Below are 16,420 nucleotides of genomic sequence, written 5' to 3' on the forward strand. Positions count from 1 at the left end.
GCCGATACAGCCCTTCGCAGCCTCCCTATATCCGCCCTAGAGCCCCCACAGAGCCCCCTTCAGCCCCCCCGTAGATTCCCCGTGTCCCTCATAGAGTCTCTACAGCCCCATAGAGCCCGCAGAGCTCCGATGGAACCTATACAGCTCCCTCTGTAGGCTCCTATAGAGCCCCCGTATCCCCTCGGAGCCCCCTGTAGCCCCTGTTGAACAGTGAAGCAGGAAACAGATGCTCTGCTGGAATTCGGAATAAAGGGGGGCTAAAAGGGGGATAGTTAAAGGTAGTTTATAGAAACAAGTAAAGGGAACTTAAAGGTAGTTTATAGAAACAAGTAAAGGAAACTTAAAGGTAGTTTGTAGAAATAAGTAAAAGAAAATTAAAGGTAACAAGTAAAAGAAACAAGGGGCCTGAGAGAGCAGGGAGGATGCAGATAAGGAGTGAGACCTCACAGACGACATCAGGCAAAGAGGAGAATAGATAATGTAAATACCAGAAGAGGAGTTGCATCCCCCTGATAAGAACAAGAGGGGTCTGCATGCTAAAGAGCTATTGGATGTGGATCAGAATTCCGAGAACTATTGACTATGTATCAGAATTCCAATAAATCATTGACTATGTATTAGATGTACCTATAATTGTGTCATGATTTTACAAGTCGGTGTGCAAGTTTGCTTGGAGCTATCCCCCTTGCACCCGGCGCTGGAATAAACAGACCTGCTTTATAACCCATCTCTGGGTTATAGAGTTTGATTCCGCAAGTCACTGGAGGTTGATGAGAGAGACTGGGGAATGGGAGATTTCCCTTTTAGTCAGGGAAGAGGTGGTCCGTGAGTGCCTAGGAAACATTAAGGTCTGTAAATCCATGGGATCTGATGGGTCGCATCCGTGGGTGCTGAGAGAGCTGGCGGAGGTCGTTGCTGAGCCGCTCTCTGTAATCTTTCAGAGGTCCTGGAGAACTGGGGAGGTGCCTAAAGAGTGGAGGATGGCCAGTGTCAGTCCGGTCTTCAAAAAGGGCAAGAAGGAAGACCGGGGTAATTATAGGCAAGTCAGCCTCACCTCTGTCCCAGGGAAGGTGATGGAACAGCTTGTGCTGGATGCCATCTCCAGACACCTGGGAGATAAGGAGGTTTTCAGGAGTACCCAGCGTGGGTTCACCAAGGGGAGGTCGTGCTCGACCAACCTGGTGGCCTTTTATGAAGATGTCACTAACTGGGTGGACGGGGGGAGAGCGGGAGATGTAGTCCCCTTAGAATAGACTGCTGCCTGAGACAGAAGTCTGATACAACATCACTTGTGTGGGTGGAGTTTTACTATCTCCGTGTTCACGTCTATGATGTGCTTTGTTTTGTTTCAATTCAACTCTCTGTGTGCATGGGCGCAAGTCTGCCTTTGCTAAATCCTTTTCTTGTGGCCTTAGGCAACAATCAAGGGGATCTCGAGCTTCAGCGCTGAGCAAGAAGCACAGCACTCAGGAAGGCCATGAAGGGCTCTGCTAAGTTGATCTCCCTCCACAGGTCAACTTTATTTCTTGTTTTTTTCCCCAGCACTGGGAATGGCTGCTCTGGTGGTTCGTTCCAGGGAAGCGCAGCTGCTTGCATTGCTCTGCTGCACAGCTGCCCTAAAAATAGTTGGGAAGTGGAAAGACAACTGCCTTTCCTATGTCCTGAAATACAGCTCCTCTGGTGGAGTGTGTCCTGGCAGCTTTGTGTGCATGGATGTAGTCCTGGGGCTGTTGAGAACTGGCTGTGCAGGGGACTGGAGGCGGCACAAGACCAGAGGGCACTTCTGATTCTTGTGCAAGCAGCCTGACTGGCTTCCATTTGTTTCTTGCAGGCACGGATGACGAGATCATCATTGACATCTTGACCAAACTAAATGCTTCCCAACGTCAGCGAGTTCCGATCACCTAAAAGGTCTACAGAGATGTGTGAAGGCGGTTGTGTCACTGGGGTGAAAAGTGAAAAAGGACCCAATCTCCGTGAGAGAAAGGTCGGCGGAGAATTTCCTTGACCAAGGTTGTTTTGTTCTTGTTCAGTTCAGAGCAGTTGTTGATGCAAGGAGGGCTAGAGCCTAAAGAGAAGTGGGGAACAGCTCAGTTCTGTCTGTCCTGGAAGGCTGCACCTTCTGCCACCTCCTTCCTCCTCTCTTGGCTTTCTAGGATTTGATTGGTGACTTGACGTTGCTGAGTGGGAATTTTGAGAGGGTGACGGTGGGGATGATGACTCCCACCGCCGTGTCTGATGTGCACAAAGTGAGGAGGGCTGTGAAGGTTTGCAAATCTTCCTTTTGTAATTGCTGAAGTTCTGGCCAAGTGAGCCAAGGCGAGGGGAGAAGAGGTTGAATCTTCTTGTGGGTGCAGCTCTGTGCTCAGCGGTGAGGAGCTCCAGGCTGGCGTTTTCTCACCCGATGTGTCTCATGGCCTGCTCCTCAAACCCATCTTGTGCAGGGAGGGGATTCTGACTCTGGGTGTGCATGAGTGCCATGGGCTCTTTGCTCAGTGTCCCAGTAAAGTGGGTTGCTGCTCGTTTCAGAAGGAAGCCCAAAGCACATTTGAGATGCGTCACTGTGTTTGTGAGCTAGTATTCCCTTTGAAGGACTCCAATAGCCATCTCCAGCAGCTGTTTCTGAGTGGGGAATTCTCAAGGGTTGCTTCCAGTAGATGCTGTGCTGAGCTGTGTCTTGTGTCCTTGAACCTTTGCAGGGTAACAGAGATGAGGGAATGTATGTGGATGATGCCCTTGCTCAGCAGGATGCTGTGGTGTGTAGGAACGTGTTTCCTTGCAAGAGCAATGTGTTCTTGTGCATGTGATGTGTGGTGAAGAGAAGCTAACCTGTGAAATGGGAATAAATGAGTTCTGCTCTTGTTTGTGAGTCTCTAATGAGACGTCTCTAGGCAGGCAAGTTACTTGGCAGGGGCAATGACATTTCAGCTGTGAGTTGCCATGCCTGGATGGTGCTTGTTGGAAAATATCCATGATCTGGACACGTACAGGCCAGCAGTTCTCTACCACCAATGAATTAAAGACCTTGTGTATACCCAGGCTTCTCCACGAGCCTTACTTTGCCATCCATAATGTCTATAAGTGCCTGTGCGAAGCGGGGGAGAGGAAGTGGGGAATAGATGAGGTACAATTTATGTCCGTCCTCTGTCCATGGAACAGGCATCACCTGCTCAGTGGTAGGACCCCTCCACAGCGTCCTGGGTTTTTCTTCCCTTCCTTATTTGTGTGTGATGCTTTTATAGGAGCTTCATAGGTGTTGAGTAAGTGCAAGCACTTCGGGGTCAGCAGGTGTCTTAGCAAGAGCCCCATTGAATCCATTCCCTTTGGTCTGTATCATTCCCTTCTGAGACTGGAAGGGACTTCAGAAACCTAAGTACAATTTGCTGCTGCTCTAGCGTGGAAAGCAGAGATTGAGGAGTGTGCCCACCATTGGGGCAGGGGGAGAGGAGCTGAGAAATTCATCTGCCAGCTTGAAGTAGAAGGTCTTGAAAATGGTAACAGCTGTGGTAGGCCAATTAGCAGGACTGTTAGCAATGGAAATGAATTATTTTAGTGGGACGGTCCTGATATATCTGGCAGTGCTGCAGGAACGATAGAATGTTCTTGCAGCATGTGAGGAGCTTGTTCTTGCCAAATGGCCCTTTGGATCTCTCTGACTCTCTACCGTGGACTCTTCCTCCTAGTTTTTGATATGTACAGGGGCATTTCTATCAAGGACATAACAGACAGCATTAAATCTGGGAGGTCTGGAGACCTGGAAGATGCTTCGCTGGTTACGGGTCAGTGCTCTGCTGTTAAACCTTGTCTGCAGAGTAAATGATGAGAGGTGCTGTGTGTCCCCTTGAGTGGCTGTTACAGGTTTCAGGGGGCAGACATAGTTTGTCTTTATGTGCACAAAGCCGGGCTGGGTGGGACTTGGAGCACCCTGGTGTAGAGGGAGGTGTCCCTGCCTACTGCAGGGGGGTTGGAACTGTGTGATCTTCCAGATCTCTTCCAACCCAAACATTGCTTTTTCTATCTTTGTTGCCATCCTTTGCTTTTTATTCTCTTTTTGCCTCCGTGTTTCATTATTTTCCCTTCAACCTTTGTTCAAGGAATGCCCCTCAGAAACCGCAAAGAGCCCCATAGGGACCTCTTATCACCCCGTATCATCCCATAGTGCCCCAAGCAGACTCCAAAGAGACCCACAGGGACTCCAGAGAGCCCCTCAGGGACCCCAGTGAGCTCCGTAGAGCACTATATTACCCCAAAGAGCCCCTTAGGGACCCATGAAGACCTTCCTTGACCCCATAGAGCCCCATAGAACCCCGATTGACTCCACAGGGACCCCATATTGCCACTTAGGAACCCCATAATGACCCATAGGGTTCCCATATCACCCCATAGAGACCCTTAGGGATCCCAAAGAGACCCTTAGAGAACCCATATCAACCCAAAGAGGCCCATTGGGACCCCATATCACCACACAGAGCCACGCTAGGGACCTGATAGAGATTGATAAGGACACCATAGAGACGCATAGGGATCGCAGAGATCCCCAGTGACCACACAGAACCCCCCAGTAATGCAAATGACTGATAAAGCATCAGCGTTTTCCAATGCGCTGATGTTAGAAAGGCTTCAGGGGGTGGCAGCGCATTCCTGTGTGTAGCAGTGAGGAAAAAGGAGTAACAAGAAGGCCTACATAAGGTTTTTAATTAATTTATTAATGACTTACTCCTAACACTAACATCTAATAGTATAACGGGCAAAAGCCCAACTGGATGAAGGGAAATGGGATCAGAAGGAAGCCGGATGTTGGCTACTCTCCTCTCCCCCGCAACGGCCTTCCAGACTGTGCTGTCTTATTCCACAATGAGGGGGGTTGTGTAGAGGGAATGCCGGATCCCAAAAGTGGAGGCAGGCGCTTGGGGCTTGATCAGCGTCACCTGGAAGGGCAGAAAGGAAAGGCAGATCAGCAAGGGCCCTTCTTTGCTGCCCTTGCTCCCTGCAAGGGAGATGTGGGGAAGGCCCAGGGGAGGGGAGAGAGGCGTGAAGGCTGTGCTTGTGAAGCAGAGGGGAAGAGCTGAGCAGCTGCCTTACCTGGCCTACGTTGTAGTCTGCCGGCCCGGGCTTCACTGCTTTGCCCTCTCCATGTTTTGGTCGGGCTGCCATGGTGTATGCGGGCGCCCTTTTCTTGTACACGTCTACGGCCACTCTGGGGAGCGCCGCAGGACCTGGAGTCTGCAAGAGAGTCATGGCCACACGGGGCTGGGGTCACATTCAAGGCTCTCTCTTTCCCTGGAAGGCTGCATTAAGCAAAGCTGCAGCAGGGCTGGAAGCCCCTGTGGCACAGGGAGAGGAGCCTGGTTTTGGACGCTAACATGGAAGAGAGGAGCAGCAGAGCTCACCTTGGCAAGGTCCTCGTCAAAGCGACCGCGCTGGCTCCTTCCCCTGATGGAGTAGCAGGGGCTGGCCGATGTGTAGGCTGTGTTGGGCCCCATCAGCCTGGGCAGTGTGTAAGTGCCAGGACCTGCAGGAGGAGCAGCAGAGAGTGTGTGCGTGAGGGGATGGAGGAGATGGAAGCAGCAGCGAGGGGCAGCCTGCACAGCCCGCTGGTGGGAGCAGGAGGGACGTGTTGCCCCTCTGAGCAGCAGCCCGTCCCTGGAGGATGCTCAGGCTGAAGGGTCTGCCTTTGCCAGGGTCACGTACCTGGAGGGCGGTCTGTGCGGAGGGGCTCCCGCCGGAAGGCCATGGACTGCACCGGTGGGCACTTGAAGACGTGCCTGTTGGCTGCTTCGGTGCGGTAGTCACCTGGGGCGGAGGAGAAGAGGAAGAAAGCTGTGAAGGGCTGGTCTCCTTCTGCAGCCAGAAAGAGTCCTCTGAAGAGCTGCACAATTGCTGGGGGACACAGGCAGCACGCGGGGACACTGCAGCACGTGGGGACACTGTAGCAGTGGTACTCACTCGGTCCGGGGGTGACGGTGGTCTTGGTGGTGGGTCGTCCTTGGAGGTGGGCGCCTGGAACCTTGTACTTGCCATTCCTGGTGATGGCCGGCTCCACAAAGTAGCAGGGACCTGGCCCGCAGCTCCCTGCTGCAGGTCGTTTGGTCCCTCTAAAGGTGTAAGCGGGGGCACGGTTTTTGGTGGGGCTGTGGCCCACGTAACCTAGGAGGAAAAGCAGAAGAGAGCACACCCCTGTGCAGCTGCATGTTTCCAGCTCCTTTGGCCCCTTGGGTCACAAGGAGCATCACCAGTAGAACTGGCCTTCCTCGGCCAGGCCTGGCTTGCAGCTGTGCCAGAGAGCCAGGAGGCTCTGCCAGAACGGGGCAAGGCTGGGGAGCTGCTCTGCCCCGTGATGTCCCCAATGCGCCTCAAGCCCTGGGGATGGTCGCTGTACCTGTTGTCCCCGGGATGGAGTATTTGGGCCCGGGGCTGGGGAACTGGGCCGAGATGAGGCCACGTGGGCGATGGGGTCTCCAGGTCCCCACCCAGGCTCCGTCCATGCTGTTAGACATTTGCTCCAAACCTAAAGGCAAGAGCAGAGCAGTTACTGAATGGAGTTCCTGAGCTGGAAGGGCCGGCAGCAATTTCTCCTGCTCACTGCCAGTCCTGCCAGTCTCGTGCTACATGCCCCTCACACACACCAGAGCCAAGCTGGGCTCTGCAGCCTGAAGTGTGCAGGAGCTCTCCCTCACCTCTCTGAGCCTTGGAGGATGAGCGCGATGAGGCTGAGCTGGTCTGCTGCTGGGGCTGCTCTCAGGCACAGGGCACAGCGAGCGGCTGCGGGCTGCACAGCTCACAAATGAAGCTCCTGGAGCCAGTGGCCGGCTGTCCTTGGGGAGGGCCCGGCGATGTCATGGCAGCGCATTGTGACAGCACACAGGCTCCGGATGATTCCATCCGTGCTGTGACATCTCCTGGCTGGCCTGCAGCCCTCCACGCCTTCTCGGCCTTGCACCCCAAGCAGGAAGAAGTCGTAGCTCACGCTGCCAACACCTGCAGCTCTTAGTTTGAGCCACGTGCCGCCCGGGGCTCCTGGGGCTTCATCAGCATCACCTGCAAGGGAGACAATCCCAATGGGGAAATGGACTGAAAGTCCCGTCCAACCCTGGCAAATTGTGGAAACTGTGCTTTGGAAACCCCATGGCACTGCCATGAGCAGCCAGCAGCCCTGCTGCATGCCTGGAGGGCACTGCTTGTGTTCCCCAACCCCCCGGCCCCATGCTCAAGTTGTGTCTGTTGACCTCCACTGGCTGTATTTGACAGAGCTGCAGAGCACATTGCAATGGCTGCTCTGGGATCAGGTGGCCTTCTGCGGAAGGATCTCCAGCTCCCATCCTTGGCTCCATTGATGCTGATGTGCTGGATGTAGGGATGTCCCTGGTGGCCGGCTTCTGTCACAGCGGGCACTTCCTGACAGTGACCCCTGAGATCCAGGGGTAGATCACACAGCAGAGCTTAGCCAGGTCCTGCTGGCTGTTCAGATTGGTACTTTCTCTCTTGTTTTGTTTCTTACTGATGGAGTTGTGTGTGTGAATGGGAAGTGCTGTGCAGTCAGGACCGGTCAGTTATGGTCATAGAGGATGCTCAAAGGGAGAGAGGAAATAAAGAGTGAAACTGAAGCCAGCACTTAGCGTCCTGATGTCTGTGTTCTGCAGCAGAGCCTGTGACAGTCACCAGCGTCCTGCAGGGAACTGCAGCAGGAGGCTGTTGCTGGGCACTGGGCCCAGATAGGCCGCCCTGCCCCCTTCTCCTGGGCAAAACCTCTCATCAGCCGTCACCTCTGGTCAGCCATCAAAGAGGAGTGGATCATCAGCGGCCTTGAGGCCTAATTCCTACAGGCCTGTGTGGTGGCCCTGAGGGCCTACGCCTAGTATCCAAGGGGTTAAAGGAGACCTATGGAACAAGAAGCTTTTCAAGAGGCTGAGAGACCATGAATGCCAGTGAGAGAGAGCACTAGACGTGGCCTGCAGGTCAGGAGAGAGGCCTCTAGTCCTCTAGCCATCTCAGCCTTCCTCTGGACCTCCATGTCTCTAAGCCCACCCATAGGTGTCTAAGTCCATACACCTCTGCACCTTCTTTGGTGCCTGAGTGCCCCTGGGCCACCCTGTGGCTCTCTTGGCCTCTCTGTCTCAAGACCTCTAGTCCAGCTTCAAGGCCTTCAGGCTTCTTGGGCTGTAGGTGTCCAGACCTCGAGGTACAAGTACAACCCCCAGCTCCTCTTGGCCTCTGCTCTTCTAGGCTTTCTCTTGCTTGGCCTCCATGCCTCCCTTTGGCCTCAGGACTACTAAGCTGCAAGGCCTCTTGGCCAGGCTCTGGGCCTCCCTCCAGGCTGTTTTACCTTAAGGCCTCTAAGCCTCCTTGGCAACCTCTAAGCCTTTAGGCCTCCCCCTATGCCTCTAGGACAGCTTGCAGGCATCTGTGCCTCCAGGTGTGTTCTCCATTACAGCTCTAAGCCTTCCTTTGTGCCGTCAATGCTCATGGACTCGTGGTCTCTTTTTTGGCCTCCCTCTGTGCATCAGGCCCTCAAAACCTCAGTGCTTCCAGTCCAGCCCTTTAGTACCTCAGCTCCAGGCCTACCCTTAAGCTTCAAGGACTTTAGGCTCTACAGGGCTGTTAAGGCCTCTAAGCCTCCTTTTTTGGCTGTGTCCGATAGAACCACCACTGCCCTTGATGCTCTGTCCCATAACCCCCACAGCTTTGCCCCGTAAGCTATGCACCATACGCTTCTGCTTTGCCTACAAGCTATGACCTCTAAGGTTCCCCATGGGGCTCTACACACCACGGCCAGCACTTGCCGGTACAGACAAGGGGACAGGGATGGGGCTGTTTCTGCCCTCCTTATCACCTGCCCCTACCTCTGCCTCTTTGTCCCCTCTGTCCTTGGCAAGTGACAAATTGCCAGGGTGGGGCCACGGGGGTGGTCTGTTCCCACAGTCTGTCAGGGGCAGGAACCCACAGGACCCAAAGAGAACTCTTCTATGACAAAAGCCTGAGAGAAGGGGCTGAGAGGAGCATCCAGTGGAGCCAAGTGCCAGGACCAGAGGTTGCCACCAAATGTCAGGAGCACTCCTGCACTGTGTAAGTGCTGCAGCACTGGCACAGAGACCCAGAGAGGCTGTGGGGTTTCCTCTGGGAGATCTCCAAACCCATCGGATGTGTTCCTGGGCACCAATTCTGCTGGCCCTGTTGCAGCAGGTCCTGGACCAGATGGGCCCAGATCTCCATTCCAACATCAGCCATTCCGTGCTTCTGCAACACAACACGACACGCTGTGTTTGGCTCAACCTGGCCATTCACAAACAGGTTTCTTCCTCCTCCTGCTCAATGCCATCTCTGTGGGATCACACTGCCTCCTACGATCCAACTCTGTTCCAATCAAGGTCAACACTAAAACATTGCTGACCTTCATGGAGCCTGGGCTTTGGAACACAGGCACAGGATTAAGCACTGCATGGGTGGAACCTTGTGTATTTCTAAAACATGCTACTAACTGCCCTGTTCAAACTGTGATGCAGAACCAAGGTTGCATTCCCAGCACAGCCAGGCAGGCCGGCACCAGCCCCAAGGCATCAAGCCGCAGCCTGAGAGGCCATCACCAGCCCCGGGGCCTAAATCCATGCCTGGCAGGGACCCCGGCCTGCAGGCTTTTGGCCTGGAAGGGCTTCCCCGGCCTGCAGGCATTGGAGCTGGCAGTGCCCCCCAGAGCAGACAGCTGGCTTTTAGCCTAACAGGGCCCCCCTAACCGCATGACCAGCTTCAGGCCTGGCAAGGTCCCCCCTGACTGCCTGGCCGGCTTTTGGCCTCACAGGCCCAGCAGCTCAGGCAGCCATTTTGTTGCCTGGCACTGAGCCCCGGGCAGGCTGCATAGGAATCCCCAGGCCGGCCAGCCGGCTTTTGGCCTTCCAGTGTTTGCACAGAAAGCAGGAAACTCAGCCCACATTTCTCTTCTGGGCATCCCACGGGCTTCCTGTCAATGCAGGATCACTTGTGCTGGTGGTGTTGTATCTCAGGGCCCATCCAAGTCTCTGGAAGCCTCTGGATCCCATGGGGCTGTTTCTGCCCTGCCTGCTGTGCTGCATTTGTGTGAGGGTCTGGTAGTGGGTCAGGTAATGACACGACAACAGTACACGGACAACTGTAGTATAACTATCAATTTATTGGTAGTGTGGGGCCTGGAAAACTCTGGTTGATGACAGCAGTGGTTCTGTGGATGTCAGATGGTGCCCCAAACCAACCCACTGGGGGTGCTCCCACCTCCTGATGGATGGTGGAGAGGAGCAGGAGGGCAGAGGTGGTGCTGGGGAAGGGCTGGGGGCTGCTGGGCCTGGTCTGTTTCCCCCTGGCAGTGGTTTTCCAGGTGTCTGATGCCCCTAAGCTGACACGGTGGGGCGGGGGCGCTTCTACCTAATAAAGGATGGTGGAGGGGAGGGGGAGGGTGGTGACGGTGCCTGGGGAGGTGGGGGGCTGCTGGGCTGGTTGTGCTTCCCCCAGGCAGTGGTTGTCTGTCTCTTGGACTGTTTCCCCACCTCTGCACTCTGCGTCCCCTGATGGATGCTGGAGGGGAGGAAGAGGGCAGAGTTGGTGCTGGGGGCTGGGGGCTGCCGGGCCTCTCATGCTTCCCCAAGGCAGCAGTTGTCCGGGTGCTGGGTGATGCTCCGGAGCTGAGGGGACCGCTCCCGCCCCCTGAAGGATGGCGGTGGGGGTGGGGGGGGGCGGCGATGATGCCCGGTGGGGCCGGGGGCTGCTGGGCCTGTCGCTCATCTGCCGGTCAGACGTTGTTTCAGTGCTGGCCGATGACCGCAAGCCTCCACCCCGGGTGGGTTCTTTCTGTCCCCCGAAGGATGGTGGTGGGGGACGGGGGGGCGGCGTTGATGCCCGTCGGGACCGGGGGCTGCTGGGCTTGTCAGACATCCAGTCCAGGTAGGAAGCTTGGCAGTGACCTGTAGATGATGGTATTGTCCTGGGTTTGTTTAGCCCATGTTTTAGCTTCCCAGCGGCGCCTGCAAAGAGAGGAACGTGCTGAGGGCACAGGAGAGCCCCTGCTCTGCTTTCTCACAGCGCATGGCAAAGAGCCACCCTCAGCTCCCAGCCTGTCTCTGGCCCAGCAGTAAGGATGGGCTGAAGCCAATGACAACATCTAACTGCGTCAATCACAGACCGTGTGAGCCAACAATTAACTGGTCTTTTTACGCTGCTTTAACTAGAAACGCCTCCTGGCCCACAGCAGCCCTACAGTAAAGAGTTGGGCAGGATGGGGATGGGGGTCAACAACTCACTTTCTGTTCCTGTACCAGTAAATAAGAAGCCAGCACAGAAGCATCCCCAGCAATAGGGAACCCAAGGAAGCTCCAGCAACTATCAGGTAGAACTTCCAACCAACTTTAACTTGCTCGGCGTTTGCACGTCCTGCACCAGGCACACCTGGAGGAACAACATGGTCATTGCTGTGTCTCGTGCCTTAATGGAAATCTCAAGGAGGTCTGACATTGCTACACAATTCTTTTCCATTTTGTTGGCCTCCTGGAACAAGTGAAAATCCTCAGGCTGCAATGCTTCCCTGCTTCCAGGGGAAGCAAAGGGAACTCCCTAAGGCAACGCGCATCGAGGTGCTCTGGAGCCTCTATTTTGCCTCTCAGCTTTGGGTACGCTCTGGCTCTGCCAGATTTGCTCCTTCTTCTCCATCATGCTCTAACATTTCTTTTGCACTCACCTACCCTTGCCTTGTGAGGCTGGGTAGTGCTGCCGCAGGCCGGCACACCGTGACCCTTTGGGACACGTCGTCTGACTAAACAAAACTCATTAGAGCAGAAGGAGAGTGTGTGCATCTGTTTAATCAGTTCCTGCTAAGAGTGACGTGGACAAGAACCACGGTCGTGTTGTGCAGGGAGTGCTGCCCTGAGCTCTCCCCCCCTACTCAGACCCCACTCCTCGGGGGCAAAGTCAGGGCCCCTCAGCAGCACCTGAACCTGTTTCTCCCCTTTTCCTTCCCCCCGGCATGGGCACAACTTGCACGCTCCGAGTTTTCAGGATGTTTCTCCTGCTTATGAACTCCTGCCAGATCGCTGCTTACCTGGATTCCTCAGAAAACGATAGACCCCGTTGTGGTGGGCTTCCCCGGGATTTGACAGCGCTGTGAAGAATGAGAGAAAGGCAAAGTCTGGGCATGGCGCAGGCACAGAGGAGGCAGAGCTGGGTTGAAATTTGCAGAGGGGCCAGGTGGGCAGTTGGCTGGTACTCAGCAGCTTTGCAGATACTCTCTCCAGGCCACGTGAAACAGTCCTCAGAGACAGCATGGAAGAACATTGGGGTTTTCTTACTAGAAAGATCTCCGATGGATGGAGAGAAAGCCAATGGGACAGTGGGTGCACACAGCACCCAAGGAACAGTGACTGCCCAAGCTTCTCATGGACGAGAAACCACCAGGCAGCAAAAAGCTGAACCCTTCCTGAACTTCCACAACCAAATATGAGCAAAGATCATGAGGTGAAGACTGGTGACTTACCTCTGGCATCCACCCCAGGCTCAGGGACAGGTCTCCATTCTGGTAATCCACCAAGAGGGCCTGCAGGCACAAGTGTGACCAGACACAGGTGAGGAGTGCTTCCACAGCACACTGGGGCCTGGTTTTTCTGCAGTGACCTGCAAAGACTGGCAGCAGGTCGGGGAATGACATGGCCCAAACAGCAAAGGCATCGGTTCTCTCCTCCAAAGAGTGGCAAGGGCTGCCTTCCCACTGAAATGGGACAACTCTCCAAGTAAAGAACTACTCTCAGCTGATCTGTGTACGGCCTTTAAGGCACAAAGAGACTTGAAAGACCTTTGGAGGTTCTTAAGTACCTGAATAAACTATTACAGAGCTCATTTTTCTGTCTTCCAGGAAACAGACGCAACTTACCTCTGGGTTTCCCCTGAGGCACAAAATCAGTATCCATCAAAACATCTGGATAAGGAACTCCAACATCATCATCTAAAATCAAGAACAGATGAGAGATGTTCCCATTGCATGTTGCGCCTTCTCCCTTAGTCACTGGGGACTGGTCAGGTAATGGAATGGGAGACTCAGACCGTGATTGCCAAAGCTAGAGAATGACCGGGGTGACCTGGAGCCTGGCACTCGGCAGCTTTTCAAATGCCCTCTCCAGGCCACTTGTAACACACCTCTGGGACCTCATGGAAGGGTATACAGCCCGTCAGGGCTTTCTTACTGGGAGCTCCTTGCTGGATCTCCCACTAAAGCACCAGAGGAAACGATGCCTGTTCCTTCCTCTGGGCTCCAGCTGGGTGTCTCTGTTGGGAACTGGGATTTGCCTGTGGGGAGCACTGGGAAGCCAGAGCAGAAATGCTCACACTTTTCCCAGCACGCTTCTTCTGAGCTTTCCCATAGGACACCTCCAGGGTGGGCTCAGCCAGCAGCAGAGCCATGGCCTGGCATAGCTGGAGCCAGCCCTGGTGGAGCGCTGCTTCAGCCCACACCCGGCTCCTGGGGTGCTGCCTGGCCCCCTTCCCAATAAACCCTTGCAGAAAGGCAGCCCCGGGGCAGTGTGGCACAGGGACAACAGCCTGGACCTCTGGCCTGTAGTTACACTTGGTCCCATCTTTGCCCACCCACCTGCTGCTGGAGCTCGCCACGGCACAGCACAAGTCTCCTTGGAACACATGGCCATCAGTAGGAGGAGGAGAGCAAGGCGGGTGGGGGACACGGCCCCCCACACTCGTGCCATGCTGTCACCACCACCGCTGCAGCCACAGCAAGTGCTGGGGCCAGCACGGAACAGCTGGGGTACACACACTGAGCACTGTGACCTCATCGAGCACGGCAGGCATTGTGACCTCACATCCCTTCCAGGATGCAGATCTGTTCTGCTGCCATGGCCAGGTTCCCCCTGGGCTTGTGTGCACTGTGTGGTGGGAGAGGATTGGCACTCATCTGGAGCAGCAGGAGACCACAGCTGAGGTTTCCACATTGACATCATGGAAACAGAATCGTGGAAAGGCTTGGGTGGGGGGGGGGGAGGGATGCTGGAGACACAGGTGCTGTGAAAGGAGAAAGAAAATCACTTTAATGTTGCTTTTATTGCTTCATACAGCTCCAGAGATTTAGTTTTGACTTTCAATGGCATCAAAGAAGCTGTTTCTTCAGTGACGCTATATCTGTTATCACAACCTCTAACAAAAACGGCAAATCGAGCGGTATCTGTAGCACCAACAGTTCCATTGATTGCCAGAGCATTTTGATGGATTGATTGATAGATTTTCCTATTTCTTCAGTCTGCCTGGCTCTAGGCAGACTGAAGGCTGCCTAGAGGCTCTCAATAGGCTCTCAATGCACGACACAAAGCCCAGGTGAAACACCTGCTTGCAAAATAAGTCTTTGCCAAATCAAGATAAATGCCCAAGGTCAGCTCTCTCTACAAAGCAAGTTCTTTGTGGCCACAGCCACAAACAGCAGTTCCATTCAAACGATCAGAATTCTTTCTTCCATCCCAGGACTGTTTTTCAATCACAGACCTTCAGGTCCCCAACCAAACTCCCTGAGAATGTCACCCCAGGAATGTCACTCCAACGTTACTCCCTGATATCACCATCTGTCATGCGTTACCTGGATCTACCTGTGCCCGTGACAGGGGCAGCTGCCCCATGGGGCCCCCAGCCCAAAAGGGAAGGATAAAGGGAATGGGAAAAGAACAGCGGCGGCAATCCAAGGAGGAAAACTTATTTTACTGAATATGATATCGGAATACATGATAACAGAATAGAATGCAATATGATTGAGGCTAATAAATCGAATAAAACAGAGAGAGAGATTCTCCGTGACTTATCTCTGACTGTGAAGTCCTCTGGGATACGTAGTTCTCTTCTGAGAGCTGAGTATTCAGGATGTTGTTATTCCATGGAACTGGAGTATGAACCTTCTAATGATTCTGCACATGATGTTATGATATGGAATATTGACAGCAACATTACAAAGCCATGACAGCAAGCTACAGGACCGTGCCTTGGCCTCGTTGTTCCAGTGCCTTCAGGGTGTCCCAGTGTGTCTTACTGCCCCCAGTGTGTCCCACTATCTCAGTCCCCTCGGTGTGTCCCTGGATCTACACGTCCAGGTGAGCGGCACGGGGACACCTACATCCCCACAGGGCACTTGGGGGATCCTGGGTGTCTCCGCAGCCCTGAGGACCGGGCACCAGGGGCTGGGAATTGATGGCATGGAGGGGATTGTTCATGGCCTGTTCCAGGGGGACCTGGGCACTGTCACCTCCAGCCCTTCCCTTGCGCTCTATGGGGCCGTCAGAGGAACGGATCTGGAGGGGGCAGGCTCAGGGTGCCCTATGGATGGCCCAGAGTCACCATGCAGCTGGGACAGGGGCTGTGGCTTCTGTCCCCAGGGGACTAAACGTCCTGTCCCGGGTCTCTTGGCTGCTGCCAGTCCTTCTCCTGCCCTGAGTCCTTCAGACAAACCCTGCAGGGACGAGGCTGCTCCTTGCCAGTGCTGCCCTTTAGTGCCCAGTGAAGTTCCCAATGATCAGTGACACCCTCTGATGATCAATAAATCCCTCAGCAAAGCTACACGCTGTGTGTCTGTGTCCTTGTTCTCGTGCTCAGCAGGGACTGCTGGGATCTGTTCCTGCCTGGCTGTGGCCACCTCAAAGGGCTGGGAGGCTTCCCCAGCTCCATGCCATGCACACCACGTCCTGCACCCCTGTGGGCTTCCCCACCCTCTCTCATCACCTGCTCCAAAGTCCTAAAGGATGGAGCTCCTCATGCTGCCAAGCAGCCCCAATACCTTCCCTCTGCTCTCTCTCAGCTCCTCCATACAATTCCTCCCGAACCCTACACCCTTTGATCCACCTCTGCATTGACATAGTGTGACCACGTCACCCTCCTTTTAGCCCCTCTTACTGCAGCCACTTGTCTCTCCTTTGGGTCTGCTTTAGGCCTCTTGCATCAGTGCCCCAACCCCACCACCCAGATCAAGGTCTGCATATCCCCTCCCATGGACACCTCCAATCCCCGATGACCAACGAAGCCCTCTGATGACCAGTGACACCCCCTGTTGATCAACGAAGCCTTCTGATGGTCAGTGAACATCTCTGACAATCAGTGGAGCCCTCCGAATACCAACAAAGCCTTCAGATGACCGCAGTCACCTCCTCTGGACCCACTAGAGGGCCGTGATGTCTTCCGTGCAGTGAGGGGCCCAAAAGTGGACACAGCACCAGAGCTGAGAACAGGGGGACAATCACTGCCCCGTTCCTGCTGCCAACGCTGTTTCTGATACAAGGCAGGATGCTGTTGTCCTTCTTGGCCTGCTGGACACACCGCTGGCTCATGTTCCTCTGAGCATCCACCAGTGCCCCCAGGTCCAGTTCCTCTATGCAGCCTTCCAACCACTCTGCCCCACGCCTGGAGCGTTGCCTGGGGTTGCTGTGGCCAA

At 54.6% G+C, this 16,420-nt stretch overlaps 2 protein-coding genes and 1 long non-coding RNA gene across 3 annotated transcripts; 1 reads left to right on the plus strand and 2 right to left on the minus strand.

Annotated features, from left to right (window-relative positions):
* Positions 1 to 20: 20 nt before the first annotated feature.
* LOC146752115 (uncharacterized) lies at positions 21 to 1,999 on the plus strand. Its single transcript, XR_014940861.1, has 2 exons — positions 21 to 278; positions 313 to 1,999. It is a non-coding gene; the product is annotated as an uncharacterized LOC146752115 (long non-coding RNA).
* A 2,845-nt stretch (positions 2,000 to 4,844) lies between these two features.
* On the minus strand, positions 4,845 to 5,483 carry LOC146752116 (ciliary microtubule associated protein 1A-like). The gene is made up of 3 exons (XM_085532650.1): positions 5,391 to 5,483; positions 5,083 to 5,223; positions 4,845 to 4,928 (listed from the first exon to the last, which is right to left on the minus strand). Exons 1-3 carry the CDS (start codon positions 5,481 to 5,483, stop codon positions 4,845 to 4,847), a joined length of 318 nt encoding a protein of 105 aa, XP_085388776.1.
* Positions 5,245 to 8,303, minus strand: LOC146752117 (ciliary microtubule associated protein 1A-like). Its single transcript, XM_085532989.1, has 4 exons — positions 6,678 to 8,303; positions 6,380 to 6,508; positions 5,947 to 6,147; positions 5,245 to 5,793 (listed from the first exon to the last, which is right to left on the minus strand). Exons 2-4 carry the CDS (start codon positions 6,495 to 6,497, stop codon positions 5,684 to 5,686), a joined length of 429 nt encoding a protein of 142 aa, XP_085389115.1. The 5' UTR covers positions 6,498 to 6,508; positions 6,678 to 8,303; the 3' UTR covers positions 5,245 to 5,683.
* Positions 8,304 to 16,420: the final 8,117 nt, after the last annotated feature.

This window comes from Coturnix japonica, unplaced genomic scaffold (genome assembly GCF_054131305.1).
Source record: "Coturnix japonica strain WE unplaced genomic scaffold, WE-NBRP24 Scf050, whole genome shotgun sequence".
NCBI classification, from domain to species: Eukaryota; Metazoa; Chordata; class Aves; order Galliformes; family Phasianidae; genus Coturnix; species Coturnix japonica.